We start from the raw sequence: 27708 nt of genomic DNA on the forward strand, positions 1-27708 counted from the left end.
GCCGTGAAAAAAGTGAAAAATTAAGGCTTTAGGGACGCAATTTTCTTGTAAGTCCTCTTAGAGTCCAGCGTTGCCGATGTGAGCAAGCATCGAAAGGATTCCAGTTTTGTCGCCTGCTTGAATCGAGTAAGACGCGTTCGCCAGACAGAGAGCACGCGTAGCTAACGGCGGCTCCTTGCAAGCGTCGAATCTGCCGACAACCTGGTTGCTAGCGCATTTTGAAATGATTTTGAAACGACGAGTTTGCTCAAGGCCGAAACCCCGATAACGGACCTCTTCTCGTCAAGGATTCGACCTCCCCATTCTTGAACTCGACAACAGCTACCACTATTACAACGGCGACTTGACGTGCAGAATGCATCCAAGCTACGTCGTGCTGGCGGTCAGTGCCGTAGCATCTTTTAGCAGTGTGAGTGCCTTCACTGGTCATGGAACAGTTTACGGACCGATCCAGCCATCCGGTGGCAACTGCGCCTTGATGTCATACCCCGAGTATGCGGTCTCCAACTACGCGGCAATCAACAAAGACCAATGGGACGACACCATGAACTGCGGGCGCTGCGCCGTCGTGAAATGCGTCGACTCGCAGTGCGTGAGCCCATCGAAGGCATCGGAGATCGTATACATTATCGACCAGTGCCCTGGATGTGAGAATGGGGATCTCGATCTATCTCCGACGGTGTTCGAGGCGATCACGGGTTTGTCCTACACAATTCTTGACATCGAGTGGGAGTTTGTGATCTGCCCCATGGACCAGAAGATTGAGTACTGCCTCAAACCCGGTAGCAGTGCATACTGGGCTGCTATCCAGCCGACGAACATGGCTGCTGGAGTTGATAGCGTCACCATTGATGGTAAGACGGCATCGATGGTCGATTCGGCGTATTTCTTCCTCTTGGACGGCGACAGCGTGGCAACAACCGATCTCTCACACGTGACAATCCAAATGACCAGCGTCACGGGTGAAGTCATTGAAGATGTCGTATCGTTTGAAAACGCAGAGTGCGTCGAAGGTACTTCGCAATTCTCCAGTGACACCAGTGAAATGACTTCAACACCGACGCCTACATCGACGCCCACGCCGACACCAACACCTACTCCAACACCGACTCCCACGCCGACTCCAACACCTACTCCAACTCCGACTCCCACACCTACTCCAACACCGACACCAACGAATGCCACTTCTACTCTTGAGTCTACGGCAAACTCGTCATCTACTTTGGTTCCTGCAACAGAGACTCCGGTGCCTGCAGAGACTTCGGTGCCTCCTACAACTGAGACGGCTACTTCGGTGCCTGCTGCAACAGAGACGGCTACTTCGGCTCCAGCTACAACCGAGACAGCTACCTCGGCTCCAGCTACAGAGACTCCGGTGCCCGCTACAGCAGAGACGGCTACTTCGGTGCCCACTACAACTGAGACAGCTACTTCGGCTCCAGCTACAGAGACTTCGGTGCCTGCTGCAACAGAGACGGCTACTTCGGCTCCAGCTACAGAGACTCCGGTGCCCGCTACAGCAGAGACGGCTACTTCGGTGCCCACTACAACTGAGACAGCTACTTCGCCTCCAGCTACAGAGACTTCGGTGCCTGCTGCAACAGAGACGACTACCTCGGTTCCAGCTACAGAGACTCCGATGCCTGCTACAGCAGAGACGGTTACTTCGGCTCCAGCTACAGAGACTCCGATGCCCGCTACACTTGAGACGGCTACTTCAGTGCCCACTACAACTGAGACAGCTACTTCGGTTCCAGCTACAGAGACTTCGGTGCCTGCTGCAACAGAGACGACTACCTCGGTTCCAGCTACAGAGACTCCGATGCCTGCTACAGCAGAGACGGCTACTTCGGCTCCAGCTACAGAGACTCCGGTGCCCGCTACAGCAGAGACGGCTACTTCGGTGGTTGCTATAACAAAGATTGCTGCCACTGAGGCTTCCCCAACGAGTGTTGCGACAGCTGCAGATGAAAGCAATGCAGCTGCCGCAACGACGTCCCCGCCAACTGAAAGCTCGGTGCCTGCCGATAGCACCACGAGCGGGGGAACATCCGAGTCAATCAGGACTCGAAACACAGGTGGTTCAGGTCACGCCATCGTCGTCAGCGTGTTGGCTGTGCTTGGATGTCTCTTGATCGCTGTTGTTTTGATCATCGCACTTGTGATCAAGAAGAAGAAGAAACTGAACGAGCAGCTCGAGCAGGAGAAGATCCCCGCCCACGGCGACGGGTGTCGCTACTCGTCCGAAAGTGACTTCCACACCAACATCGCCGTCGATCAGCAGACGGTGTTCTCGTACACTGCAGTGACCACCCCGCAGCCCGAGATTTCGTCTTCCATCTAATCGGATCCCGTACCCCGTACAGCACCTAGAACGCAAAGGTCTCCTTCAATAGATATCCACCCATTTGCACTCCGCGTTTGCAATCGCTCCCTCGCATTTGCGCCCAGTCCCTACTGCCCCACGTGAAGCCATTTATAGCGGTGCTGTTGCTCAGAAGCTTCTCGGGCACAAGCGTGGTGGTCCACCCGATATCTTGGACGAATCACAATGCCCGAGCAATCAAGCGCGCAGAAAGGGCGGTCGTCGTGTCGTTTAACGCTTGACAAGCTAGTGTGCGCTACATTATATAATTAACCTCGGGTTTTGTATGGGAGATTGCGTGAAGAGACTTTTCTGAAGTTTGGGACGTGTCGCAACACCGAAAAAGCGCGATCTTGCTAAAAGCGCTGGTCACGAGAGCCTCGCCGTTCTGTATCCCGCGCCCCGAAAGCAGGCGGCGCCGTCAACGGCGACTGCGATCCATCGTCGAGAGGCAAGCACGCAAGCGCGTCGCATACTCCTGGTGGTTTCCACTCATCGCGGAGGCGGTCTCACGCCAGCGCAGATCACACTCTGGCGTCCCACGCTCCCGCCTCCAAGCGCTCACAAGCCGCGCTCGCGCCGATATATGTAGTCCCCGTCTCCGAGACTCGCGAAGAGTGGACGTCAAACGTGGTGTTGCGTGACAGGCAAGTCGCGCAACGCGGTCATCCAAAGCGCGGGCCGTTTCCTCCGGCTCCACCCATTCGCACGAACTGCTGACTCCAAGCCTCGAGTCGCATCCCACACTCGACGCACGCACACCGACAGAGACCATGGGGGTTTCCCAGATGGCTCATTTAAGACGCGTCCACGCGCGAGAATGGAACTGGAGACGAAGATACAGAACCTTCATCGCTTGGTATCGATAATAGCTGGCTGTGGTGCCGCAGCCTCACCCAAATCACAAGGTTCATTTCACATTTTGCCCGCGTTTTCACAAGTGTTTGTGCCTCAGCGACGATTGACGAGCAACATGGCGCCAACCTTCAAATCATCACTTCAACTTGCTCTTGGCGTAACTGTACTCGGACTGGTGTCCGCTTCGACGTCTTACGAAGGCTACGGCACAGTCTACACGCTCAGCTCGCCCTCTGATGGCAATTGCAACTTCATGAGCGCGCCCGCCGACGCGTCCACCAAGTACGCAGCGCTCAACGCAGACCAATGGGACGACACCATGAACTGCGGACGATGCGCCGAAGTCTCGTGCACCGACGCGTCCTGCGCGGGCCAGTCGTCCGAGGTCGTGTACATCATGGACCAGTGTCCGGGCTGCTCGTACGGCGACCTGGACCTGTCCCCGGACGTGTTCGAGAGCATCACGGGCCAGTCGTACACGAAGCTGAGCATCGAGTGGAAGTTCGTGGACTGTCCGGTCTCGAAGAACGTGCAGTACTGCTTGAAGACGGGCAGCAGCGAGTTCTGGGTGGCCGTGCAGCCCGCGAACTTCGTGTCGGGCGTGCAGAGTTTGTCGATCAACGGCCAGGACGCCAGTGTGCTCGACTCGGCGTACTATTTCCTGATCGACGGGAGCGGCGAGAGTGTGGCGGACTTGAGTTCCGTGAGCATCTCACTGACGGGAGTGAACGGCGAGGTGTTGGAGGAGACCTTGTCGTTGACAGCCGACGAGTGTACGGATGGGAGCTCTCAATTCGCGTCTAGTGGTGACGAGTCTCAATCGACGCCATCCACGCAGACGTCGACAACGTCAGCTCCGACTACGGCGACCCCCACGTCGGCCCCAGCAACAGCAGCTCCGACCCCGGTACCAACCACTGCTACACCGATTCCAACCACCACCACTACACCGACTCCGACACCTACGGCTACATCAAGTCGAACAACGAGTGTTATTTCGTCGTCCTCTGGAAGCTCAAGTTATATTGCATCTACTGACAGCAATTCGACATCTGCATCAGCGGATGATGAAGTCGCCGGTTTTATCAAGACCAAGACCGGTCAAAGGTCTGACGCGTCAGGGTCGATTGCTGTTGAAGCAACAGTGACAGCGACACCAAGCGCCGTGAGCTCTTCGACGGCTGCTCCGGACGAGACTGTTCAGTCGAACGTGCAAAGTTCTGGTGGCTCGCACTCGACACCTTTGATGATCGGAATGGTCGCCTTGGTGTGCGCTGCTGTGGTGATTGCAGTCGCGTTGGCTGTGTACGTGCGCCACCGCAAGCGCCAGATTGACTCGTACAAGCGTCGGGAGGACCAAGGCACGGCGATGTCCGACGCTGACATGTCGCCGCGCGCGTCGGATGCATCGTCCACGTACGACTTCGTGAACAGCCCCAACGTCCACTTCTTGTCCATGGAGTCGATGTGAACGAGTGTGTAGGCAAAAGTAGTAAGCATATCGATTCGTTGTAGGGTAGTCTCTAGCGGTAGTTAACCGCAGGCAAGTTTGTTTAAAGGAGTAGCAGACGCGAGGAAACAAGCTCCAGTATTTAGGAAAGCAAGACATTTATTAGCCATCGTTTTCTACGCGTCGTAAAGTCAGAGGATCGCTTGGCAAAAATAGTTGAAGCATACAGATCTTGTGTAGAGACCATGAAAAAGATCGCCTTGGTCTTCCTTTCACTATGCCGCAAGTCAGTAATGCATTCCTGAAAGTCTCCGCTAATCATGCGACGTCTTTGCGAGTTCTCCTTGCACTCGCTTCAACCACGGCAAGGCAGGTATCAAGACAGCGTTGCGATGGCGTGCGATCATTTGCCGTGCGAGTGGCCCTGCATCTTTACCCATCAAGACCGACCCATGCAACTCGTGACGAAGACGGTCGACAGCGTGGAAGGAAGCGAGCAAGCACGCCAGTCACAGAGAGGCTCCGCTGTTGCAGTGTGCAGCCTCGCCCCAGGGTTTCGATCCGGAACAGGTCAGTGCCCGAGTCACCAGCGAGTCACTGCAGCCACCCACGCCTCGGCAAAGCTGTCGACGTCCTGCCTCGTGCGCCGCATCGTCCGCGACATATCCGCCTTGTTCTCCACTGGAGTCTCCAGAGCCCGAACGTGTTTGACATTTCTCCGGACGAATCCATCGCTCGCGGCCACTCGTTCAGAAGTCCCACCGGACCGCGTCCCACTCCGACGTACGCGGACGAACAGAGACGGTCTCCGATTCTGAAGCAGACCAACAGAGCGCGTCGTGTCTGGCGCAACTCGCCACATGTAACAGCCGAATGTGGAACGCTAGCTCGGCAAGGGGGCCGTGATACATGATGCTCGCTTGACCACCTATTTAGCACAGCTTTCCACCACGTCAGTGCACCTTTCTGCCTCTCTTCGCGTCCCTAGCGCGATTTGAAAGCCACCTACACTTCCGAGGGGCACGTCAAACTCGATCCTAGCGATTTCCTCACTTTCAATTTCGCTACGCCGCTAAAGCGTGTCCTCCGAGTGTAGTGCTTTGCAAACCCTCGTCAGTATGACCTCGAATCGAATTGTCAGTGTGTTGCTGCTCGCTGCGTCACTTGCGATGGTGTCCGCTTCGACGTCTTACGAAGGCTACGGCACAGTCTACACGCTCAGCTCGCCCTCTGATGGCAATTGCAACTTCATGAGCGCGCCCGCCGACGCATCCACCAAGTACGCAGCGCTCAACGCAGACCAATGGGACGACACCATGAACTGCGGACGATGCGCCGAAGTCTCGTGCACCGACGCGTCCTGCGCGGGCCAGTCGTCCGAGGTCGTGTACATCATGGACCAGTGTCCGGGCTGCTCGTACGGCGACCTGGACCTGTCCCCGGACGTGTTCGAGAGCATCACGGGCCAGTCGTACACGAAGCTGAGCATCGAGTGGAAGTTCGTGGACTGTCCGGTCTCGAAGAACGTGCAGTACTGCTTGAAGACGGGCAGCAGCGAGTTCTGGGTGGCCGTGCAGCCCGCGAACTTCGTGTCGGGCGTGCAGAGTCTGTCGATCAACGGCCAGGCCGCCAGTGTGCTCGACTCGGCGTACTATTTCCTGATCGACGGGAGCGGCGAGAGTGTGGCGGACTTGAGTTCCGTGAGCATCTCACTGACGGGAGTGAACGGCGAGGTGCTGGAGGAGACCTTGTCGTTGACAGCCGACGAGTGTACGGATGGGAGCTCTCAATTCGCGTCTAGTGGTGACGAGTCTCAATCGACGCCATCCACGCAGACGTCGACAACGTCAGCTCCGACTACGGCGACCCCCACGTCGGCCCCCACGTCGGCCCCAGCAACAGCAGCTCCGACCCCGGTACCAACGACTGCTACACCGATTCCAACCACCGCCGCTCCGACCGCACCACCGACCACGGCTCCTGTGACCGAATCGCCAACAACCGAGGCGCCTACTACAGCCCCTGTGACTAAAGCTCCATCAACAACTGCCCCGCCGACGGAGGCTCCGGTGACCGAAGCACCGACCACCCAGCCGCCTACTGCAGCTCCTGTGACCGAATCGCCAACAACCGAGGCACCTACTACGGCCCCAGTGACTGAAGCGCCGACAACAACTGCCCCGCCGACGGAGGCTCCTGTGACTGAAGCACCGACCACTCAGCCGCCTACTACAGCTCCTGTGACCAAATCGCCCACCACTGAGCTACCGACAATCGCCCTGGTGACCGAACCGCCGACAACCGCCCTGGTGACGGAGGCTCCTGTGACCGACGCTCCTACTTCGCAGCCGACTACGGCTGCCCCCACGCCGACACCGACACCGACACCGACGTGGACCCCGGTCCAGACACTGTCGGTGGTTCAATCGGCTTCGACCAGTTCGGACGGCACGACGAGCACCTCGTCCTCTATCGACCAAAAGACGCTGACGAAAGCGTCGACAAACTCGACGTTGAGTGGCACCGATCAGGACTCGGAAACCGCGTCGGTCGCTACTGAAAAATCGACGACAAAAGTATCCTCATCAACGTCCACACAGACGTCGACAACCCCAACATCTGCACCAGCGCCCACTTCAACGCCAACCGCTACCGAGGCTTCCGTGCAGGAAGAAGCGAGCAGCAGCGGCGGCGGTCTCCACTCGACCGCCGCCATCGTGGGTCTGATTGCTGCCGTTTGTGTGGCATTGGGGGCGGTCGTGGGCGTGGCGATGGCCGTGCGCAGGAAGCGCAAACTGCTTGAGGAGAGCAAGACCGCGGAAGACCGCGACTCGTTGGCGTCGTACACCAGCATCCGCACCCCCAGGTCGGACGTTCCTGTAATGCACTCGGCTGTGTAAAGAGGAAGACTCCGAGGCTCCATGAGTATGTGCAATGTATATAGTTGTAGGTAAGAAATGTAAGGGCACCGAGAGTGCGCAACGTCCAAGCGTAGTTTGTACGAGAAATATAGGAAACATGCTAGCTACAGAGGTGCTTCAACCGCTTTCCATGGACTCCATGCGGCTCTTTTGAATGAGCTAGCGTGCTTGCAACGAGCGCACCCTGCGTTGAAGCTCAGCTCATCAAGAGTTGGCGAGCAGGTCGCACGCCAGTGCCTTCTCGACGCGACGGATGCGGTGCTGCGAGGGGATCACGCTCGGCAGTCGTCACGCCAAGTTGGACAAGTTCGAGGCCAACGTAATGGCGTGCTCTTATCCTCTTCATGCAGCATCGACAAGAACCATAGCGCAGTTGACATCTATCCTTTGCCGTATGGCGGGTCGCGCGTGGAAATCTAGCGAACAAGCATGGAGAAGGCACCCGTGCAGCACCTGCTGGCTAGGGCACAACGACATCTGCCGCTGTCGTGTGCGTTTTCGTAGGAAGACGCTTGAAGATCGCCAGGGTTGGTGGCATTCGTCAGCCATGCAGCTGCTGGGCAGCAGACAATGAGCAGAGCATGGAGTGGCCGGCGGCGTCAACGCCACGGACGCCGTTGTGCGTGTTCACAGCGCTCTCCATTCTCCAACTCGCCAGCCACCGCTCAGGACTGCCGACAACCCACCACCTAACATGGCCGCCATCGTCCCCATCTCCTGCAACCAGAGCTGGCGTAGTCGCTCGCGCAACGCCAGCACGGACTCGGACTTCTTGGGCCTCGTGCCGACCTCCCCTTCCGTCGGTGAGCTCTCCATCGACCTGCTGCACGAAGCAGCTGACGACGGCGACGAGGAGGAGAAGGGCGTCGAGCGAGTCGAGTCCCCGCACACCCTCATCATGCCCCGGGAGTTCGCCGCTCAAGAGCCGGCGTGGCCTGTCGTTCGCCCGAACAACGCCAAGGCCATGGAGCGACGGCGTGCAAGCGGCTTCTAGAGCGCCAAGCAGCGGCGTCTCCGTGTGAACCAAAAGTGTCGTCAAGTGCGTAACGAGACGAAGAAGGTCTCAGTTAAATATCAACTCTAGGACATTCATCCATTCTACCTTGCGTTCTTGAGTTATCAAGTTGTACGCTAGCCAAGTCGTGCCCAGGTCACTGTGGAGGCGGGAACGCTGCCTTGACAGCTTTCGAGCTTAAGAACTGCAGTGCACGCTCCACAGCTTGCTCGCCACTTTTCTGCGATGCCTCGCTGCTGCCGGTACAGCCTTCAAATGAGGTGATGCACTGGAGAAGCTTGCGTTGAAGTTGCTCCACGAGCGTGGCTTGTGGGCAGAGTGGGGGGTCATACGCGCTCTGTTTAAGAGGCTTGTTGGCCATCTCCGCTGCGACGTCGTGCAAGTGTACGAGTTGGTGCTCTACGATACTCAGACTCACGAGCTGCATGCGCTCGAAGACGAAGAGGAAGAAGATGCTCGTTAGCAACGACCGTCGGTGGTTTGTTCGAGCTTTCCCTTGACTGACGAGCTGCTGTAGCTGCTCGATGCGAGAGCGGAAGGTCTGAAGTGACCGCCGACAGCACGAGATGATCTCCACCATGCACGAAGCCACGCTGAGACCATCTTGGTCGCTCAATGCCAGCAGATTCCGCTCCATCGACTTCTCCAGCAAGTGCAAAGGATCGACTGCTGTGCCTTTGTCGTCCTGAAGCGCAAGAAATACGCTACATCGAGGCTCTCCAGTACTCGATCGATGATTCACGTAGAAATCGTCACGGATCCGAGCTGCAACGCCATCCAACTGACCTTGCAACTGCCCGATCAACTGCGCGAAGCTCTTCTTCGTCTTTACAGCGCGCGCGTCAGTCGTTGGAGCTAAAGCTGCTTGAAATTCTGCCACTCGCTCCGTTTTCTCCGTCAATGTGAACGGGACGCCGTCAATAGCTGCGATCGAGGTAAATTCGACGCGGGACACCTGGGATTTACTCTCGTTGTCCACGTGGACTTCTTCCAGACGATACGCAGTCCAAAGGGCTCGAAAGGCTGCAAATTCTGACGCGACGTCATGTGCCTCGCGTAGAATCCGATGCAGACGGTAGAACGGGTGGAACGAACTGGTTAAGTCAGCACTGAATGACGTGAGGTAGTGGCTGATTGAGGCTGGCAGCGGCAGCAACGTCGGTTCCGCTGGCGCAGGGGAGCTGGGCTGATCGGGAACATCCCAGCAGCTCTCGCAGAGAAGTACCAGGGCCCCAAACAACCGCCCAGTGGCTGATGAAGTAGCAGGCCTCTTCGGTTCACTCTTTGCCAGCAACTTGGACAGACTTGCTTCGCCGTGACAGAGCTTTGCACGAAGATTGGGCCCACTCGACATCATGAAGAGATCTAACAGCACCACCAACGATGCAAAAGGAAGCTGCTCGTAAAGCGCGTTCGGTACTGCGTCACGAGAGATTTCGTCTTTCTCCTCGCTAGCGCTTCCGTCATTTCCATTATCCAGCAGAACAACAGGATGCAGTAGCACTTGGTGCTTGTCCTTCTGGCCGAAGCCATCCAGTGTTGAGTAATACGCGTCAATCTGCGCAAGACCGTACGCACTCGACAGTGCTGCTCGCTGCTGGTTTACACGAAGAAACGCCAGGCGCAGAGCGTGTTCAAGCACCGGGAAAATTGCAAAAAGAAACCACAGCTCGTCTCCACGTTCCACCAGTGCCTCCGTAGCACGTCGTAGTAGATTTGACCTCCCAAGAGGAATGAAAGGGGCGTTCGACCACCTAGCTATCCATGCGTCTCTTGTGGCAGGAGTTTCTTGACGCAGCACTTCAACAAGATCCTGCTGCGGACCGCCTTCATCTCCCTCCACACCGAGTATTTCCGCTGGTCTAGCCGCAAACTTCGTGTCGAAGCTGCCAATATGAAAGAGCTCTGCGTCCACTGTCTTGTCGTCCAGCTTCTTCGAGGGTCTATCGAAATACGTCGGCAGCGTCACGATAAGCAGCAGTGTGAGGCAGCCAAAGCACTTGGGGAACTCGGCGGGGGCCATAAATCCATGCCAAACCAAGTTCCTCAGGTTCAAGCCCGAAGGCAGAAACAGAATCTTCAGCAAGCGCAGCAGTCCGTCAGGTAGCGTGGCAACCAACGTCTCTGAGTGCAGTAGATCCCTCAAAATCATGTTCTTCCTCCGCGTCTTCGCCGAATCCCTACAACTCGATCTTTCGTCGTGTAAATCGTACAACGTCTTCTCCAAGATAGTGACGCCCACCACAAACGCCAAGAAGAAGTCGCCCGCGTCGTCGTTCAGCATCAGCGCGACTTTCCCCAGTGAACTCGAGTGGGTCAAGCTGCAAACTGCTCGCCAACTTGAATGTTGACTATCTCGGTCCAAATTCACTGCCCCGTTGGCAATAAACTGCTCAGCTTCGATTGCAAGTGCCCACGTCGTCTCGATCTCATTGGCGGAACCTCCAGTAGCATGGGCAAAGCGGAGCCACGAATTCCAGTCCAGAGTCGCGACCCCATCGACGTCCAAGCGGAATTTGGGTAAACTCGCCTGCAGTGAGGAGCGGGTGGAGGCAGGAAGTCTCCAGAACGAATAGAGAGCGTCGTTCACTGCAGACGACAGTGACGGACGATACATCGATGCTGCCAGCATGGCTGAGCGAGACATCGACGAGTCCGGCGTAGCGGAGACCTTCGCACGTAGTGACACATGTTGTGGCGTAGCAGCTTGTGGCAGTAGACAGGAGAAGCAAGACTGGCACCAACGTCTGACGTTTGCGCCATCTTCCATGTTGGGCTCGTCGTCCTCGAGCACATCGACGACATCGAGATCATCGATCTCACTAAAGGTATCGGCTTCTGCGTCAGGCTCGAGCAGTGCGTCACAGGTGTCATCCACATTGGGAGTCGATACGGCAGCTACAATAGTCACCATCGGCGCGGACTTCTTCGCGTCCGGTTGAAAATGGGCCGTACTTGAAGACTACAGCATAGTCAAGAGCATCTCGTAGGCTAAACGTGTAGCCCCAGTAACACACAGCTTTGAAGCATAGCACCAGAGGGATCCTCATGCCGTTCACATTCATATATAAACCTATTGCATACATTCACTTCAGGCGAGCTTGTCGGTTAGGCTTGGACCAAGCCGCTTGGTAGTCTGACGACGACGTATCTTGGCTGGCTGCATTTGATCACAGAAGCAAAGGGCGAAGTATCGGTAGGCATGATTCCAAGTAAGAAGTAGAGTACAAGTATGATAGGCATGGGTGTAAGTAGGAAGTAGGGTCAAAGTATGGTTGGAGATTGTTCTAGTTGTTGTTGTGTAAAGTAAAAGAAAAAGGAAGAAGGAGTTGCAATAACTTCTCATATCACTCCACTCACTCACGCTGCCTTGGAATAGCGACAGCGGACGTTCATCAATGGGGTGGGCCGAGTCCAAAAGAGAACCCAGCGCTGCAACCACCGACATCCCGAGTCAATGAATGAAGTCGAATACGATCATCAAAGTTATTGAAATTGTCTACTTTTGGAAAGAAAGTAGAATAGAGAGTACTATAGAAATGATCCTGTAAAAGTACGGTCTTGGTTTGCTCAAATGAACGTCGAGGATGTCTATAGGGTTTGATACAATCACACTATCCAAGGCGCATATGGGTGTTCCTAGCTAGAACGATGTTCCCCTTTTAATCGTTGCATATCCCCCGTAGTCCCCACAGTCTACTTAGCAGCCTGTGCCGCCAGCAATGACGAGGCATGAAGTGCTGTCGAAGATGGCCAAAATGTTGGTCGTGATTGACCACACCAACGCGAACAAGAGGTAGCCAGCCCACAGTGAGCCCGCTCCGGATCTTGCTGTGATTACCTTTGCGAACGAGCTCTTGGGTCTCTGTCTTTTGTCTGGGTAACAGGAACAGGAAAACCCATGAAAGATGGTCATCGCGTACATGATGATGGTGTACGTGATATCGGCGCGGATCGAGTGGTCGTCCGTCAGTATGCGCACATTTGTGATCTTGAACGGACCGTCGATCAACAGCGTCTACGTCGAGGCGAACGGTGAGGATGGTAACTAGGTCATACATGGGTACATCACATCTTCATTGCCGAGACCGCCAACTCCAGCACCACATGTTCAGCGTTGGTACAGCACCACGTGGTCGTGATCTTGCTAGAGCTGCTTGGCTAGGGTGGAATGCACCATTCAGAACATCGACGAACCGCGTTTGAACTGAGTCCGGAAGAAAAAAAAAAGCTGCAAATCACACCCTCCGTTGGCTGCACCAAACTGCCAGAGACGTTAGTGATTCAATTAGCGTTGAATTGGAGTAGGAAATCGTAGGCGTTGACTTTTGTTCGGCGAAATGGTCAACTTTCGTGGTTTTTCGCCGAATGCCGCGTAGCAGTAAACACGGAATACAATCTATTCATGACACATTCATACACGTACGTTCTGTAGTACGTAATTGAAATACATAGGCGGCCAGTCAGCCTTGAAAATTTGGGGGTATTCTCGAGGACACTCCGAGCACCGGACACGCAGTGAAAGCCAAGCGACGCACAAGCAGCACACTGAGAAAAACCGCAAGGAGCCCACACGACAACAAAATCACCATCTTCCAACGGACAAGGGCGAACCTTTGTTGCAAACGTCGTGACTGCATCCGAGTCTCAAAAAGAGCCCAAACACCGTCGAACGGCAACCCTTTGGAAGAAAACGACTCCGTCATTGCTTAAAACCCCCATCGAAGCTTTTCTCTGCTCCTCCAGCACATTGCACCGCTTGCACGAACCTCTTACCTTTCCATTGTGCTCCCCGATACTTGAAAGTGCTTGACAGAGGCGTGAAAAAGACTCGGAATCAGAACTTGAAAAACACCACTGGCAACTGAACCACCACCAATCGACGTCGAGCAAAGCAGAGAGCGAGACTGGAACACTGCGTCAATATCCTGACACACTCCAAGCAGCAAAACGAGGTAACAAGAGGCACTGAAACAAGTGAAACCCAACATGTAAACAAGACAAAGCGGAGTATCTACACACATGCACATAGTCTAATACACACCACTGAAACCCCATCATTTCTTCCTCCTTTTGACTCTTGACACCTCGTAGTTTACCCGAGTGTGAGGAGAAGAAAGAGGTCAATAAACAACACACAACACACTCGGACGAGGTGTACCCCCGCAATAATAGCCTCCCGTTTCTTGTCTAGGGTTACAGGCAGCCCATCAGACTTGCCTCGAATAAGCGCAGTGCATACAAAATGCAAGATGTGTGTAGCCTCCGCTCCGCCATGTAAACAAAAGAGTAACCCTCGATATCAGTCGATTCCTCCCCACCCATCGCCTTGTTACGAGGAAGTTCCGGCCTCCCTCCCCCTCCACGCCAATCAGCAACGGCCCCGACGACACAGAGAAGTCTTCCCAGCCCAGTAACGAACCCTGAGCCTCCGCGCGCACGCTGTCACTCGCTGTAAGTCTCCATCATCAGCCGCCATTTTTTGGTTATGTATCCTGTAGCCAAGTTGAGTGATAGTTGATTGGTTGAAACAAATACCTTTTGAATCAGATCCACTGTAGCCATATCGAAGCGGCACGGCTGTTGAAGCAGTGATCATGGCGGACATCGCGGCGTTCCCGGCGCTAGCCCGCGCCAAGAAGATTTTCTTGCAAAGGAAAAGTGTTGCAAAGCGGAGTGGAAGAGGAACAATTGCTGGCTCAAACGCGAATCGACGGCGTGAAATTTCGAGCTCGAACGACCTCGGGGGAGCTCAGGATCAACTGGAATCAGTCGCGCGTGTTGGATCGGACGCCTGTGCTCGTAGATACACTGCGTTGATCGCCTCCTTTTGCTCAGACTTCGATGGGCAATTGCGAGTGATTAATAGCGACGTTTTGCTACTGAGTACGTCGACGAGACGAGAGTATCAGCGCGAGTCGATTGCGCTCGAAAAGCTGACGTCGGAGCTGCTGGACGGACAAGTGCACGGGGTTAATACACCAGCAACAGTCCAAGGAGAGACGGGGTGTTGTCGCGTTCGACTGCGAGCAAGAAAGCCAATCATCAAGCTCCGTGTGGCTCGCCAGACTTCGGTGAAGCTGCTTCGGAGTCCAAAGAACCCACCGATTAGTCCGAAGGTACTCGGTCGAGCGGCTCTGCTGGCCCATCAAGCTATGAAGGCGAGCGTCTTGCAGGCGTACACCCGCTTTTACCTCTATCGCTGTCTGTACAGTGGAGGTCCGAGTCAGCTCACTGCTACTGTCCACTTGGCCACTCGCTGCCTTAAAACTCGAGCTTTTCGTCAGTGGCGACGAGTCGCCACCCATCGTGCCAAGCTGCGACTGCGCTGTCGTCGAGCCCAGCAACGCATTGCCAACTCTGCTGCATCATGGGCTCGCTCCAGAGCAGTCGAAATCCTCGCCTCTGAAGGCAAATACGCTACGGCCAAAGAGTTCCATCAGACCAAACTGACAGCAAAAACCTTCCAGACGTGGCTCGGCTGGTTCGGACAGCAAGAATCGGGTCAACTGCTGCGTCAGTCCTAGTCCCACATAGCATTTCGGTTAGTCAAACGCCGTTGGCTCAGACTCCTGTTCGTCATTCATCACTATCCACGAGATCGACACGATGGCGACGACCGTCGATTCCTCGGGACACACAACGCGTGCGCGCTCTGTAGTGACGTTTGACGGGTATGTGAGTCGTGGCCGAGCTCCTCCCCCGTCGGTGCCTCGAGACCACGCAATGCTGCAGGACTTTGCGGTCTACCTGGAGCTGCGTCTCAAGTCGCAGAACTTGTGGATGCTGCGTCGCATTTTCGCCGATTTCCTCAATGAGCAGGAGAACACCTTGGTGCCAATGATGCAGCAAGGCTGTACCATCATCACCGTCTTCCCGGTGCTTCGAACCAGCGCCCAGAGACGGCAGCAAGCGAAATTCCTGCTGTCCAAGCCGAAATGGACCCTCGACTCCCGCGGCTGCGTCTTCCTCTACCTGCAGTACCGCACGGCCACGAGGAACATGGCGTTGCTCAAGCACATGTTCCTGCAGTTCGTGTACCAGCGAGATACGGCGCTCATGGACTTCGTGCAGCGAGGATGTCAAGTGATCAGTGTGATTCCGTTCGAGCTGCCCCAACTGGTATCTCCTGTGTATCAGGCACCGCCTCCAGAGCAGCAAGTGGCGACGGACGTGGCTGTCGAGCAGAAGGGGGAGAAGAGGAGAGGGAGGACGGCAGCGTCGCCAAGAGCGGTCACTCGTGCTGTAGCACGAGCTGACGAGGTGCAGATGCCTCAAAAGAAGAGACTTCGTCGTGTTTCGGCGACGAGAGAGACTACAGCGGTTGTTGCTGATGATTCAGCGCAACGGCAAGATGTGGTAGCTCTTAGAGAGCCTGAAGATGACTCGGCTTCGGTGTTGGAGGAAGATGCTGCAGCTGTGGAGGGTCCTGACGATGCTCCTGTGGAAGAGCCTGAGATTGTCACCAAGAGGCGACGCAAGCGGATCCCTGTGAATGCGCCCGACAGTGAAACTGAAGTCGCCGCTGTGTCAACTCCAAAACGTGGCAGGAAGCTGCAAGAAAGAGCTGCAAGTGATGAATCAAAGGGTTCTGGTGTTGCTACAACTGCAGAACCGGTTGAAGCTTCTCTGGCTGAATCGCTGGAGGCCCCCAAGGCCAATAGAGGACGAAAGCGTAAGGCTGATAGAGCCGCGCGAGCTAAAGAGAAGTCTCACAGAAGAGGTAAGCCGGCAATGAGTGGTGACATTTGCCGCAGTCAGCTGGAGTTAACTCGGAAAATGGGGCCTTTTGAGGCGCAGATCCCCTGGGAAGCGGTGTATTCCAACTTGCCAGCACCATTTGATGAGCCCAAGCACCCTGAACTTTCACGAAGATTTCGTAAGTTTTGGCGCAACCACGCTCGTGCTGTGTGGGAGCGCAACTTCTGGGCTCCCATGTCACGCAAGACGAGCCTGCTCGCTTGCAACAAGCGCAGCAACCGTCAGCTCACGGCGAAGAACGCGTTCGAGTCGGTTATCATATCTGCTTACGAGGAGCTCGGTGCTGAGTTCTTTGTCATGCTGGACACGCAGAAGCCGCGGCACCCTGGGTGGTGGTACCGAGGCCCCGTCGTGGTCTTGTTTGCACTCCAGCAGGTCAACGGCGAAGGTGCGGTTTGGGACTACGTCAAGAACGAGGCGCTTGAGCGTTTTCCAGCTCTGCCACTGAAGGCGCCCAACTCGGACGCAGTGTCAAAGCGCCACAAGCGAGACAGTGAATCGATGTGGATGGCCAACCACCAGCTGACAACAGAGATTCTAGGCGCAATTGCAGCGTTGAAGGCAAACGCATGAGCAAGCAGAGGCCTCCCAAGAAAATGGTATTACGGTGGTGGATTATCCGGCCATGCTGCAAAGGGTGCACGAAGCTGAAGGCGTTGAGATCATTCCTCGCGAGGTTTGGCAGTGTCGTTTGCTGTGTAGCATGCAGTGTTGAAGAAATGAAGATGCTGATAGCCAAACATAATGCTTAAGGTATAACTGTGATTATTATCCGTAAATGGGACTGGTCGAATTAGACAGTCACTTTGAACTGTTGGCCCATGGCGTCGTCCCGCTGCTGATTGTGTCGGTATTACTCCGCTCCAAGCCCAAGTTCGAGTCGCGCTTTCACGTCGTCGACCTTGTCTCCAGCTTTGTGGACTCTTCCGTGGAGCGAAGACATGCAAACTCGGGTCCATGGCGCTGCTGAACCGCATCTTGGACAGCCAAGCGCTGCTACAGTCGTCACATGAAGACGTGCCGTGGTCCATTCGCAGCCTGATGCTCTCACAAGCCCACTACCAGACATTCCAGTTCACGTTGTCTCTGTTGGAGGCAGCGAAACGCAGGGACCTGGAGATGACAATGTGGCTTTTTGAGCACTTTCGAGGCTTCGCCGTGCCTCAAAGCGTGGTGAAGGAGGCTGCAGCTGCCGGAGCAAGTGAGCTCCTGGAGTACTATCTGGATTATGACATTAACGCTCGAAGCGCCGACGAGTATAGTGACGAGGAGAGAGACCTGTCCAGACCAGTTGCATGGGGCGGCACTGATGCAGCAGATGCAATTCGTGCGGGTCAGCGGGACATTGCCGCTTGGATGTACCGCTACGTTTATGTCGACCACAGAGACGAAGTTGGAACGCTGAAGGCAGCAGTAGCTACTGGCGATGTTCAAATGGTGGAGATGTTACAGGAGAAGCTGGATATGGACTGTGACAGAGGAATCCAAGAAGCCGCTGCAAATGGCCATCTCGACATGGTACAGTGTATGTACGAGCAAGAGCTCGAGGAAATGTATGACAAGGGAGTTGTTCTGGCTGCAGCAACGAACGGTCATCTGGATGTTGTACGCTGGCTTATTCATCTCGACTCATCTGGAGATCGCCAAGCACCTTCACAATTGTGTCGACAAACCCTTAAGCAAACAGGGCAGCCGACGCGAAAAAGAAAGACTGAGCAGAACATTTGAAGCGCTTTGGGGGCAGTACAGTCGAGTGCATGACACTGCATACCCAGCCGACGAAACGATGCTGGTTGCCGCGACAAAAGGCCTGTATGATGTCGTACAATGGCTCTACAGCGAGTTTGGCGTAAATCCCAGGATCAACCTATTTTGTGTCCACGAATCTAGAGATGACAAAGACTACTGCGCCATCGATGCAGGAGCAACCAACGGCAATTTGGAGATCGTTCAATATTTACACCAAATGGGAAAGCAAGCAGCCACAGAAGTGTGGAAGTTCAGGAAACGGAAACGGGAGAAAGAGAGATACCGAGCTTTGTTTGATCCACTTTACGATATCAAGATGATAGTGTACAGGAACGGCGTGAAGCCTGAAAAGCCGATCAGACCTCAGTGCACGACAGAGACTATCGACGGTGCAGCCGCTCACGGGCACCTGGAAGTCATTCGCTGGTTGGCTGCTAATCGAACTGAGGGGTGTACGACGGAAGCGATGGACCTCGCAGCGAAGAATGGCCACTTGGTGGTGGTTAAATGGCTGCATGACTATCGTAAAGAAGGATGCACAACCGCTGCAATGGACGGCGCCGCTAGTAGCGGCCATCTTGCAGTGGTGAAATGGCTACACGAACACAGAAGTGAAGGTTGCACTGCGAAAGCGATGGATGGTGCGGCCAGTAGCGGCCATCTCAATGTTATGAAGTGGTTGCACAAAACCGAGGAGAAGGATGCACAACTGCTGCGATGGATGGAGCGGCAAGAAGGGGCCACCTTGAAGTCGTCAAGTGGCTCCATTGCGAACGACCAGAAGGCTGCACAGGCGCCGCATTGGATGGAGCGGCCGCGTGTGGAGCGCTCGATACTATAAAGTGGCTTGCTCGCAACCGAACCGAGCGGTGCACCACAGCTGCAATAGACGAGGCTGCTCGCAATGGCAATTTGCAAGTTATCCGGTGGTTGCAGGAGAATCGCTTGGAAGGTTGTACGGTAGCTCCAATGGAAAATGCAGCGATAGGACGCCACTTTGAGACGATCTTTTTGTTGCACAAGTCCAGAGACGAATGGTATACGGTGTCGCCATAATCTTAGCCTCACCATCGATCGAAATTAACGAATGGATTCGAGAGCACTACCCAAAGCGCAACTAACGCCTTGGAAACGATAATGCCTTCAGCTGAGGCGACGAAGCATAGTTTCTCGTGGCTCAAGCTTGTATAACATTCTTTCTGGTCACAGAGGACTCGATCTTGCCTACACGGTATTCCTGCGTAAAACGTAGTCGTAGATTCATGTCGATCGAAGCGATCACAGGTGCAACTGTCGGTAAGGTCGGAGTCATCCTGATCTGAACTGGGAATGCTTGAGCTCCCTAGCTGGGGTCGCAGCCTGACGCGGGCAGTGTTAGTGCAACCTCTTGGGATGGAGGTTGATGCAGTCTGATTTAGACCCAGGGTGTGATTTTGCCGTGGCCACAGCGCTGCTCGGAGACAGCGTCAGCTTAACCAAGCTGTATATGGATACGACCGCTGGAGCTGAGCGGGTTGCTGTCAGCGACCCAATGGTCTTCGATTCAACAAACGCGCCGTTTCCGGCTTGGGTCCGCTCGACAAGCAAACGCGGCGAGATACCTACACTGTTATGGGGATGGCTACAGACGCATGGCTCTTGTAAAACAATTCATCTGAGAACCAGTACATACATGCAATCAGCTGCGACTAGAACGAGTTCAATTCGACGAGGAGCTGCTAACCCACTGCCGATATAATTGCTCTGGTATTTGCTTACTTTTACTGCTTCCACCACAGCATAAAGAGGGTACAGCCGCCAAACGAAAGTCTGCAAGGCGAATTAAGCGTACCGGTAGTCAGCGCTGGTTGTTGACGTTCGAAGATCAGAGTGAATGTCTATTACAGTGCAGAGTGATGGATGTTGAAGTGAACAAGCTAATCGTATTCGTATATTATATGCGCCTTGGATAGTGTGGTTGGTCCAAACCCTATAGACATTCTCGACGTTCAGTAGAGCAAACCAAGACCGTACTTTTACAGGATCATTTCTATAGTACTCTCTATTCTACTTTCTTTCCAAAAGTAGACAATTTCAATAACTTTGATGATCGTATTCGACTTCATTCATTGACTCGGGATGTCGGTGGTTGCAGCGCTGGGTTCTCTTTTGGACTCGGCCCACCCCATTGATGAACGTCCGCTGTCGCTATTCCAAGGCAGCGTGAGTGAGTGGAGTGATATGAGAAGTTATTGCTACCTCTTCTTCCTTTTTTCTTTTCCTTTACCCACCATCAACTAGAACAATCTCTTACCATACTTTTACTCTAGTTCTTACTTACACCCATGCCTATCATACTTGTACTGTACTTCTTACTTGGAACCATGCCTACCGATACTTCGCCCTTTGCTTCTGTGATCAAATGCAGCCAGCCAAGATACGTCGTCGTCAGACTACCAAGCGGCTTGGTCCAAGCCTAACCGACAAGCTCGCCTGAAGTGAGTGTATGCAGTAGGCTTATATATGAATGTGAACGGCATGAGGATCCCTCTGGTGCTATGCTTCAAAGCTGTGTGCTACTAGGGCTACACGTTTAGCCTACAAGATGCTCTTGACTATGCTGTAGTCTTCAACTTACAAGAAGTACGCGCTCACGGCGACCACTGCAGCTGCCGCGACTCCCAATGTGGACGACACCTGCGACGCACTGCTCGATCCGGACGCAGAAGCTGACGCCGCCGATCCCTTTAGTGAGCTCGATGAGCTCGATGTCGTTGAGGTGCCTGAGGAAGACGAGTCCAGCGTGGAGGAAGACGCAGTCGTCGACGACGACGAGCCGGTCGTGGTCGTGCTGGATGAGCCTGTCGTCGTGGCGCTGGAGCCCGCCGTGCTGGATGCCGTCGTGGAGGTGGCTCCACTACCAGTCGATCCCGCCGTAGATGTTCCTGTGGTCGTATCAGTGCCAGTTCCAGACGCCGCAGTGGATGCGCCAGTCGTCGATGTACCTGTTGACGTCGTCGCTGCTCCGGTGCTTGATGCTGCAGTGGAGGCGGCGACGGAGGTGCCGGTCGCTCCGGTTGTTGTGGCGGTGGCACCCGCAGTCTGAACAGACGTGCCGGCAATGCAAGGTTGACGATGAGGAGAACCTGGAAGACCTTCATGGCTGTGTTGGTTTGGGGTCGAGTATTCGGTGGAGCTTGTTGACTCGAGAGTAAATGTGATAGTGAGGTCTATCGAGGCAGCTCTTCAGCCGAAGGTGTCGGCACAATGACAGACATCATAAGCACTGTGGATACCCTCGCCAAATCCCCCAGCCCAAGCTGACTCCAGAGATCTGGCATGTTCAGCTCCGAGATATCGAAGGACACCCAGACTTAATCACCGCACTGCAAAAATGGACTCCAGCACACCCAAAATGTTACCCTACGCCCACATTTGTGCCGCGGCAACCTGCCGTGCTACAGAGCTCGGTGATCTGCCGTGTTACCGAACTAGGCAACTTACCGTACTACAGAGCTTGGGCGCCTACCGTATTCGTCGACTGTAGAACGTTCCAAGTTACAGTCAACCGGGTTCAGTATGGAGGGTGACCTCTCTACTGCTCTTCGGGTCTGGGGACAGGATTCTTTTCTGGAGGAGCCAGCATTAACACTCAATTGGTTCCCACGCCACGATTAGGGCCAAGCGTACGCCCACCATGCCTGCCGGCAGTCCGATATCGCCAACCCTATATGGCAACCTGCCAACAACGGCAAGAATACAAAATAATAAATAAATATTATATCATTTGTGAATGGCATCGCCTACATCCCTTGTTGGACACAAAGCACACTATCCCACTGCTAAACACCGCCACCGATGCGCTCAATGATGCCGCCAATTTGCATTCTGTTTGCAATCTGTACGCCTGGCGCTTCCGGTATTACCGTTTGGCACCAACGCTTGATGCAGGTGCCGCTGTGCGTGCGAAACGGCGATCACATCTACCTCTGTCACGTTGGCGTTGCTGACAGGAGATACCTAGGTACAATATCTAGCGACGCTAGCAAGAAACTGAAGGCTGGCATCGTGCTCTTGTAACTCGACGCCACGCCCGTTCATATTATTTTATGGCTCATATAACCGTTTTTTATTTTCATATTTTTTGAAATAGTATTATATCTGGTAAAAACCATAATATATTACCAATCATATTTTTAAACACAAGGTAAAATACCTTTTGATGTTAATGTACGTAATAAAACTCTTGACATTTTAGAATTCCAATAAAAATACTTTTTCTTAAATTTACATATCTCTGCAGACCACTTCTGACTACTGGAGCGACATTGAAGAGCACGGTCCAAGTTGCTCATATATGAGCCCCCATCCCGTCAATTGATGCCTCACAGTAGGTGAACGACGTATGCTGACGGTCAGCTCGGTGAGTAGCACGCGTTGTTGCTGACACCCTCGTGGTTGACACACTCTATGGGCGGGCTCACGATGGCCGGCATACTTGCACCTTCGCTTCCAGCACAGCATGGATCAGTATGAGCCCGCCAATGGGTGATAACATGAGTTGCGAAAACAACGAGGTAGGCATGGTTCCAAGTAAGAACTAGAGTAAAAGTATGGTAAGAGATTGTTCTAGTTGATGGTGGGTAAAGGAAAAGAAAAAAGGAAGAAGAGGTAGCAATAACTTCTCATATCACTCCACTCACTCACGCTGCCTTGGAATAGCGACAGCGGACGTTCATCAATGGGGTGGGCCGAGTCCAAAAGAGAACCCAGCGCTGCAACCACCGACATCCCGAGTCAATGAATGAAGTCGAATACGATCATCAAAGTTATTGAAATTGTCTACTTTTGGAAAGAAAGTAGAATAGAGAGTACTATAGAAATGATCCTGTAAAAGTACGGTCTTGGTTTGCTCTACTGAACGTCGAGAATGTCTATAGGGTTTGGACCAACCACACTATCCAAGGCGCATATAATATACGAATACGATTAGCTTGTTCACTTCAACATCCATCACTCTGCACTGTAATAGACATTCACTCTGATCTTTGAACGTCAACAACCAGCGCTGACTACCGGTACGCTTAATTCGCCTTGCAGACTTTCGTTTGGCGGCTGTGCCCTCTTTATGCTGTGGTGGAAGCAGTAAAAGTAAGCAAATACCAGAGCAATTATACGAGGTGATTCAGGACTGGAGTAGCAGCTCCTCGTTGAATCGGCACCTTCTCCTCTCTTTGATTGGCATAAAGTCAGAGGGCGTAACTTGCTGGGCTGATTGCACGGCCAAGAAATCGCCCGCGCATGTTTGATACTGACGGATTGTTTTAAGGCGCCATGTCCTCAAGTTAGCTGTAGCCATCTGAGAGCACAGACCGTACCGGTCCGGAAAAGTGCTCTTGTTGAATTGCGGCAACTTCTAAAGCACCATGGTATCACTGACGTCAGCCCGCACGGATTCAGCGGTCTTATAGCTTGGTTAAAAACTGAAGTTGTCTTCGACCAGCGCCGTGGGCACGGCAACTTCGCGCTCTGGGTCAATACCAACCTTCATCCCAAGAGATTGATCTAACGCTGCCCGCGCCAGGCTGCGCTCCCAACCAGGGCATGCATAGTGGGGACCACGAACCATATTCCAATGTGATGTCGCCCTTACCAACAGTTGCGCCTGTGGTCGTTTCGATATGCGCCAACGCCATGAATCTTCGACAGTCTTTTAGGAAGGAGTAGGCGAGATCGAGTTGAAGTATGATACATGTAGGTACATGTAGCGGAGTCGCCCCTGTGATTGGTGCTCGGGAATCGATGGGATTCCCATCGACATTCCCATTGGGAATTCCATCAAAGCTCGCGCAATTGATCATGCAGGTGTTGTTGCCTTTCCAGTGCAGCTTCAGCTGCGGATTGAGTTCAAGTGTAGCCATTCATTATCTTGGCGGGCAATCTTGGGTTGGAGCGGGCAAAGTAGTGAAACCATTGATACAAAACCAATTCTTTTAACTCTGTTGCTGGAGTTTGATCTCTAGATATCTTCGCTGATGTATCGATCGTTAAACTACCGTCAGCGGTCGCGGATCCAGCCCATTGTGCGGCGTCGTAGCATTCTGTGTGCGGACTGGCGCAAATGCCATAGATGAAACGCCCCCTCCCCAACAGCAGCACTCCATACCACGTGAGAAATCCTTGCCGATCGACGCGACAGCCACCATTAAAGTGAGCTCCAGGTCTTCGATCAGCCAGGCCACCTTCTACAAGACACGTTGTCTGCGTGCACGGGTTCAACTGGACGTGTATTAATACGAGATAATGTCTACGCAGCGAAGCGTTCTCGGTTTGGCATTCAAAAAATCGGAACTTAGCCGGGAGCAGTAAGCACGACAGCTGACCAACGGCTAGATCTGACCTTTGGGCAAAGCACCGGAAGTTCCGGTGCTTTTCGCGTACATGCACCTTCGAGCGCCTGCCATAACCTCGAAACTCTTGCGCGGGAGCGTCGTGCGCGTCATGAACCATGTCTCATGAATTGCAACGCGACGAAGTTTGCCTCGTCTCGTTATTTGGCTCGCGGCGTTTGCTGCCTCGACCAGTGCTTTTGTATGCCAGCGCTATCCCATCCAATCCAGATGCTGTAGGGCTTTCTTCTAATCAATACTAGTTCAACTTGAGCTTCAGCTTTAACAGGCGATTCCCAACTGCAAGTATGCACTTCGGTTGGTCCAGGTCTCCCCCAAGGCACGCTTCGCGCTCGTGCTCGGAGTTCATTCTCCAATTTCCGGTGCCGAGCCGCCATCAGCCAAAGGATCGAGCGTCATGCCTCAAGTTTTCAACCGCGTGGCCGCGTTCGCCGACAAAATGTGGACTTCGATCACGACCACCCCGTCGGACGGCGACTACGCCGGCGTCACGACGCCCAATGGCCGCAGCTCGCCGCCGACGCAAGAAAAAGGCTTCGCGCTATCGGTCATTCTGTTCCAGGCCGTGTGTCTGATCTTCTTTGCTCTCAAATTCGACATGCCCAGCCCTGGCAATGCTGAGACCGACACCACCAGTTCTCTCAACTACTACCCCATGTACATGGACGTCCACGTGATGATCTATATTGGTTTCGGCTTCTTGATGACCTTCCTCCGCAAGTACAGCATGAGTGCCGTTTCGCTCAACTTCCTCATCGCTGTGCTCGCTCTTGAATGGGGAATCATTGCAGTGACCATGGCTCACCAGATCGGCGGCAACCACTACACGAGCAAACTCCTCGACATCCCGACGATGATCAACGGTGACTTTGCCGCTGGTGCCGTGCTCATCAGCTTCGGAGCTGTCCTGGGCAAGACCACCCCCACTCAGCTAGTGTGGATGACTTTCCTCGAAATCATCTTCTACGCCTTCAACGAGTACATTGTGTTGGAACAGTTAAAGGTGAGCGACGCTGGTGGGTCGATGGTCATTCACTCTTTCGGTGCCTTCTTCGGACTCGCACTCACCATTCAACTGGGGGCTCCGACTTCTGTCGAGCAAGTGCACAACACATCGCGGTACCACTCGGACGTGTTTGCCATGATTGGCACGCTCTTCCTGTGGATGTACTGGCCGTCCTTCAACGCGGCTCTCGTGGGCTCGGACGGTTTCCAGCAGGAACGGGCTGTCATGAACACCGTGTTGAGTATCGCGGCTTCTTGTGCGTCGGCTTTTGTTGCGAGCAAACTCATGAGCCACTCCAAGAAGTTGGACATGGTTCACATTCAAAATGCCACACTTGCGGGTGGCGTTGCCATGGGCACGAGCTGCAACCTCGCGATCAGCCCTGCCGCGTCTATCACCGTGGGTCTGGTTGTTGGCATCGCGTCCGTGTTTGGCTTCAGCTTCGTGTCCCCACGCTTGGAGGAGGCAATTCGCATGTCCGACACGTGCGGCATTCTCAACTTGCACGGGATGCCGGGTGTGGTTGGAGGACTCGCTGGCGCTATCATCACCTTCAGTGCGTCCGACAGCTTCTACGGAGACAGCTTGACGGACGTGTACGCAGCACGCGCCTACCGTTCCGCCAGCGAGCAGGGCTGGTACCAGCTCCTTGCAATCGTGTCTTCTGTGGGAATCGGCACGATCTCGGGCTTCCTTGTTGGCTTCTTCCTCAAGTCGTCGCTCTTCCGCCAGCAGAAGCTCAAATACGAAGACGAGGAGTGGTTCCACGTGCCGGAGGAATGCCATGCTTGAGCAACTAACTACAGGTAGTCAATAAATGACTCAAATACATCATCATACGAATTTCATAACCTCAAATTGTGCTTGTGTATCTACAATCTACACTACTGTAACACACCAGAAGAGCAGGTCCGAATGCGACGAGGATCGGAAGGAAGACACAGATGGGGTGGACTCCTGGTCCATTTCGTATGCGACCATGGTGTCCGCCTCCACGAGCGTCGCGCGCTAAGTTCACAGCGATGTGTTAAGTTACATTGAAAAATTGATTGAGATGTCTACCGCTCTACAGCTTCTTGACGATCGCCAGGGCCTTAGTGATCGTTCAGATCATCGAGTGGGACAGGTTCATCCCCCGAGGAGCTGCCGTACGTGTTGCTCCACTCGTGTACTTCGTCGGAAGTGATGATTTCGTCCCGCGCTACGGCCTGTGCCTTGGACGACAGTGCTTCGTCCAAGCACGGCTTGCAGAAGTAGACTTCCTGCTCCACAAGTCGGTGATCCGGCAGCATAAAGCACAGCTTGCGCACCTCGCGACATGATTTGCACACGTAGCGGAAGCAGATCTTGCACGTGCGTCTCCGCCTTTTGCCCAAGGGGTTCAGCGATCGGTTTGCCGAGTTCTTGCAGGTCACACATGTGTCTGAGGCATCGGACGCAGATCCGTCCACGATGGTCAGCCGGCGATTCCGGATCGTCCACACGAGCTTCTTCATCTGCGCGCAGTAGACGTTCTTGGCCACCGAAAGCAGCGCTGCGGCCGCAGAATGCAGCACGATGGAGCGCATGAGGCCCCCCGCGGGGTTCAGATACCCTTTGATGAACACCTCTGTGGAGAAGGGGTCTTTCTGTCGGTAGCACGCGCACATGGACATATTACCGCGGATATTCTGGCCCAGCGGCGGCGTCTCGAGGAACTGCACCGAGTGGATGAGCTGGTACCCGACGCGCTCTCCGTTACGCAGATAGTCGACACCCGTGGACTCCATATAGACAAAGTCTCGGTTCTTGAGCACGGCGCGCACGTGCATCCGTTGGCCCTTCTCCATCCACTTGACCGTGACCGACCGAAACGGGTCTTCAGGCGATGGGGGCACGATGGTTGTCAACACGTGAGCTCCGATGAGCTGGTCATTGACGTACGACGTCTTGACGCGCATCTGGTCCAGCGTGGGGCAGATGTATCCGTAGACGGCGTCTTCCAGATCGCCCAGCACCGTGCCGGTGACCAAGATCGTCGGGAGCTCGGACCGGGGCGTATCCGCGTGAATTGGCACGTCGTCCCCACTGGAGCCGGAGCTATCGTCGATGCTGCCTCTGCGTTCGCCATAGGCGCGACAAGCGCCCTGCTCGCTCACGAGCTTCCAGCGCTGCGGATCCACGCGGCTGTTGTCCTCGCTCAGAAACTGCTCGT

The 27708-nt window shown here is 54.3% G+C and overlaps 9 protein-coding genes across 9 annotated transcripts; 8 read left to right on the plus strand and 1 right to left on the minus strand.

The window, feature by feature from the left end:
- Positions 1–868: 868 nt before the first annotated feature.
- Positions 869–2344, plus strand: KRP23_315 (uncharacterized protein; the record flags this gene model as incomplete). The annotated part of the gene is made up of 1 exon (XM_067887741.1): positions 869–2344. The coding sequence occupies one exon, from the start codon at positions 869–871 to the stop codon at positions 2342–2344; it is 1476 nt and encodes a 491-aa protein (XP_067750872.1).
- A 2125-nt stretch (positions 2345–4469) lies between these two features.
- Positions 4470–4694, plus strand: KRP23_316 (uncharacterized protein; the record flags this gene model as incomplete). Its single annotated transcript, XM_067887752.1, has 1 exon — positions 4470–4694. One exon carries the CDS (start codon positions 4470–4472, stop codon positions 4692–4694), a length of 225 nt encoding a protein of 74 aa, XP_067750873.1.
- A 1097-nt stretch (positions 4695–5791) lies between these two features.
- KRP23_317 (uncharacterized protein) lies at positions 5792–7573 on the plus strand (the record flags this gene model as incomplete). The annotated part of the gene is made up of 2 exons (XM_067887764.1): positions 5792–5809; positions 6767–7573. The coding sequence occupies 2 exons, from the start codon at positions 5792–5794 to the stop codon at positions 7571–7573; spliced, it is 825 nt and encodes a 274-aa protein (XP_067750874.1).
- Positions 7574–8288: 715 nt separating this feature from the next.
- KRP23_318 (uncharacterized protein) lies at positions 8289–8588 on the plus strand (the record flags this gene model as incomplete). The annotated part of the gene is made up of 1 exon (XM_067887775.1): positions 8289–8588. One exon carries the CDS (start codon positions 8289–8291, stop codon positions 8586–8588), a length of 300 nt encoding a protein of 99 aa, XP_067750875.1.
- Positions 8589–8745: 157 nt separating this feature from the next.
- KRP23_319 (uncharacterized protein) lies at positions 8746–11256 on the minus strand (the record flags this gene model as incomplete). The annotated part of the gene is made up of 1 exon (XM_067887786.1): positions 8746–11256. One exon carries the CDS (start codon positions 11254–11256, stop codon positions 8746–8748), a length of 2511 nt encoding a protein of 836 aa, XP_067750876.1.
- Positions 11257–14206: 2950 nt separating this feature from the next.
- On the plus strand, positions 14207–15136 carry KRP23_320 (uncharacterized protein; the record flags this gene model as incomplete). The annotated part of the gene is made up of 1 exon (XM_067887797.1): positions 14207–15136. The coding sequence occupies one exon, from the start codon at positions 14207–14209 to the stop codon at positions 15134–15136; it is 930 nt and encodes a 309-aa protein (XP_067750877.1).
- An 82-nt stretch (positions 15137–15218) lies between these two features.
- On the plus strand, positions 15219–16943 carry KRP23_321 (uncharacterized protein; the record flags this gene model as incomplete). Its single annotated transcript, XM_067887808.1, has 1 exon — positions 15219–16943. The coding sequence occupies one exon, from the start codon at positions 15219–15221 to the stop codon at positions 16941–16943; it is 1725 nt and encodes a 574-aa protein (XP_067750878.1).
- Positions 16944–17327: 384 nt separating this feature from the next.
- KRP23_322 (uncharacterized protein) lies at positions 17328–18098 on the plus strand (the record flags this gene model as incomplete). Its single annotated transcript, XM_067887819.1, has 1 exon — positions 17328–18098. One exon carries the CDS (start codon positions 17328–17330, stop codon positions 18096–18098), a length of 771 nt encoding a protein of 256 aa, XP_067750879.1.
- A 6807-nt stretch (positions 18099–24905) lies between these two features.
- On the plus strand, positions 24906–26306 carry KRP23_323 (Ammonium transporter Rh type B; the record flags this gene model as incomplete). The annotated part of the gene is made up of 1 exon (XM_067887830.1): positions 24906–26306. The coding sequence occupies one exon, from the start codon at positions 24906–24908 to the stop codon at positions 26304–26306; it is 1401 nt and encodes a 466-aa protein (XP_067750880.1).
- Positions 26307–27708: the final 1402 nt, after the last annotated feature.

This window comes from Phytophthora ramorum (genome assembly GCF_020800215.1).
Source record: "Phytophthora ramorum isolate Pr-102 chromosome Unknown Phyram_PR-102_s0001, whole genome shotgun sequence".
Classification (NCBI taxonomy): domain Eukaryota; phylum Oomycota; class Peronosporomycetes; order Peronosporales; family Peronosporaceae; genus Phytophthora; species Phytophthora ramorum.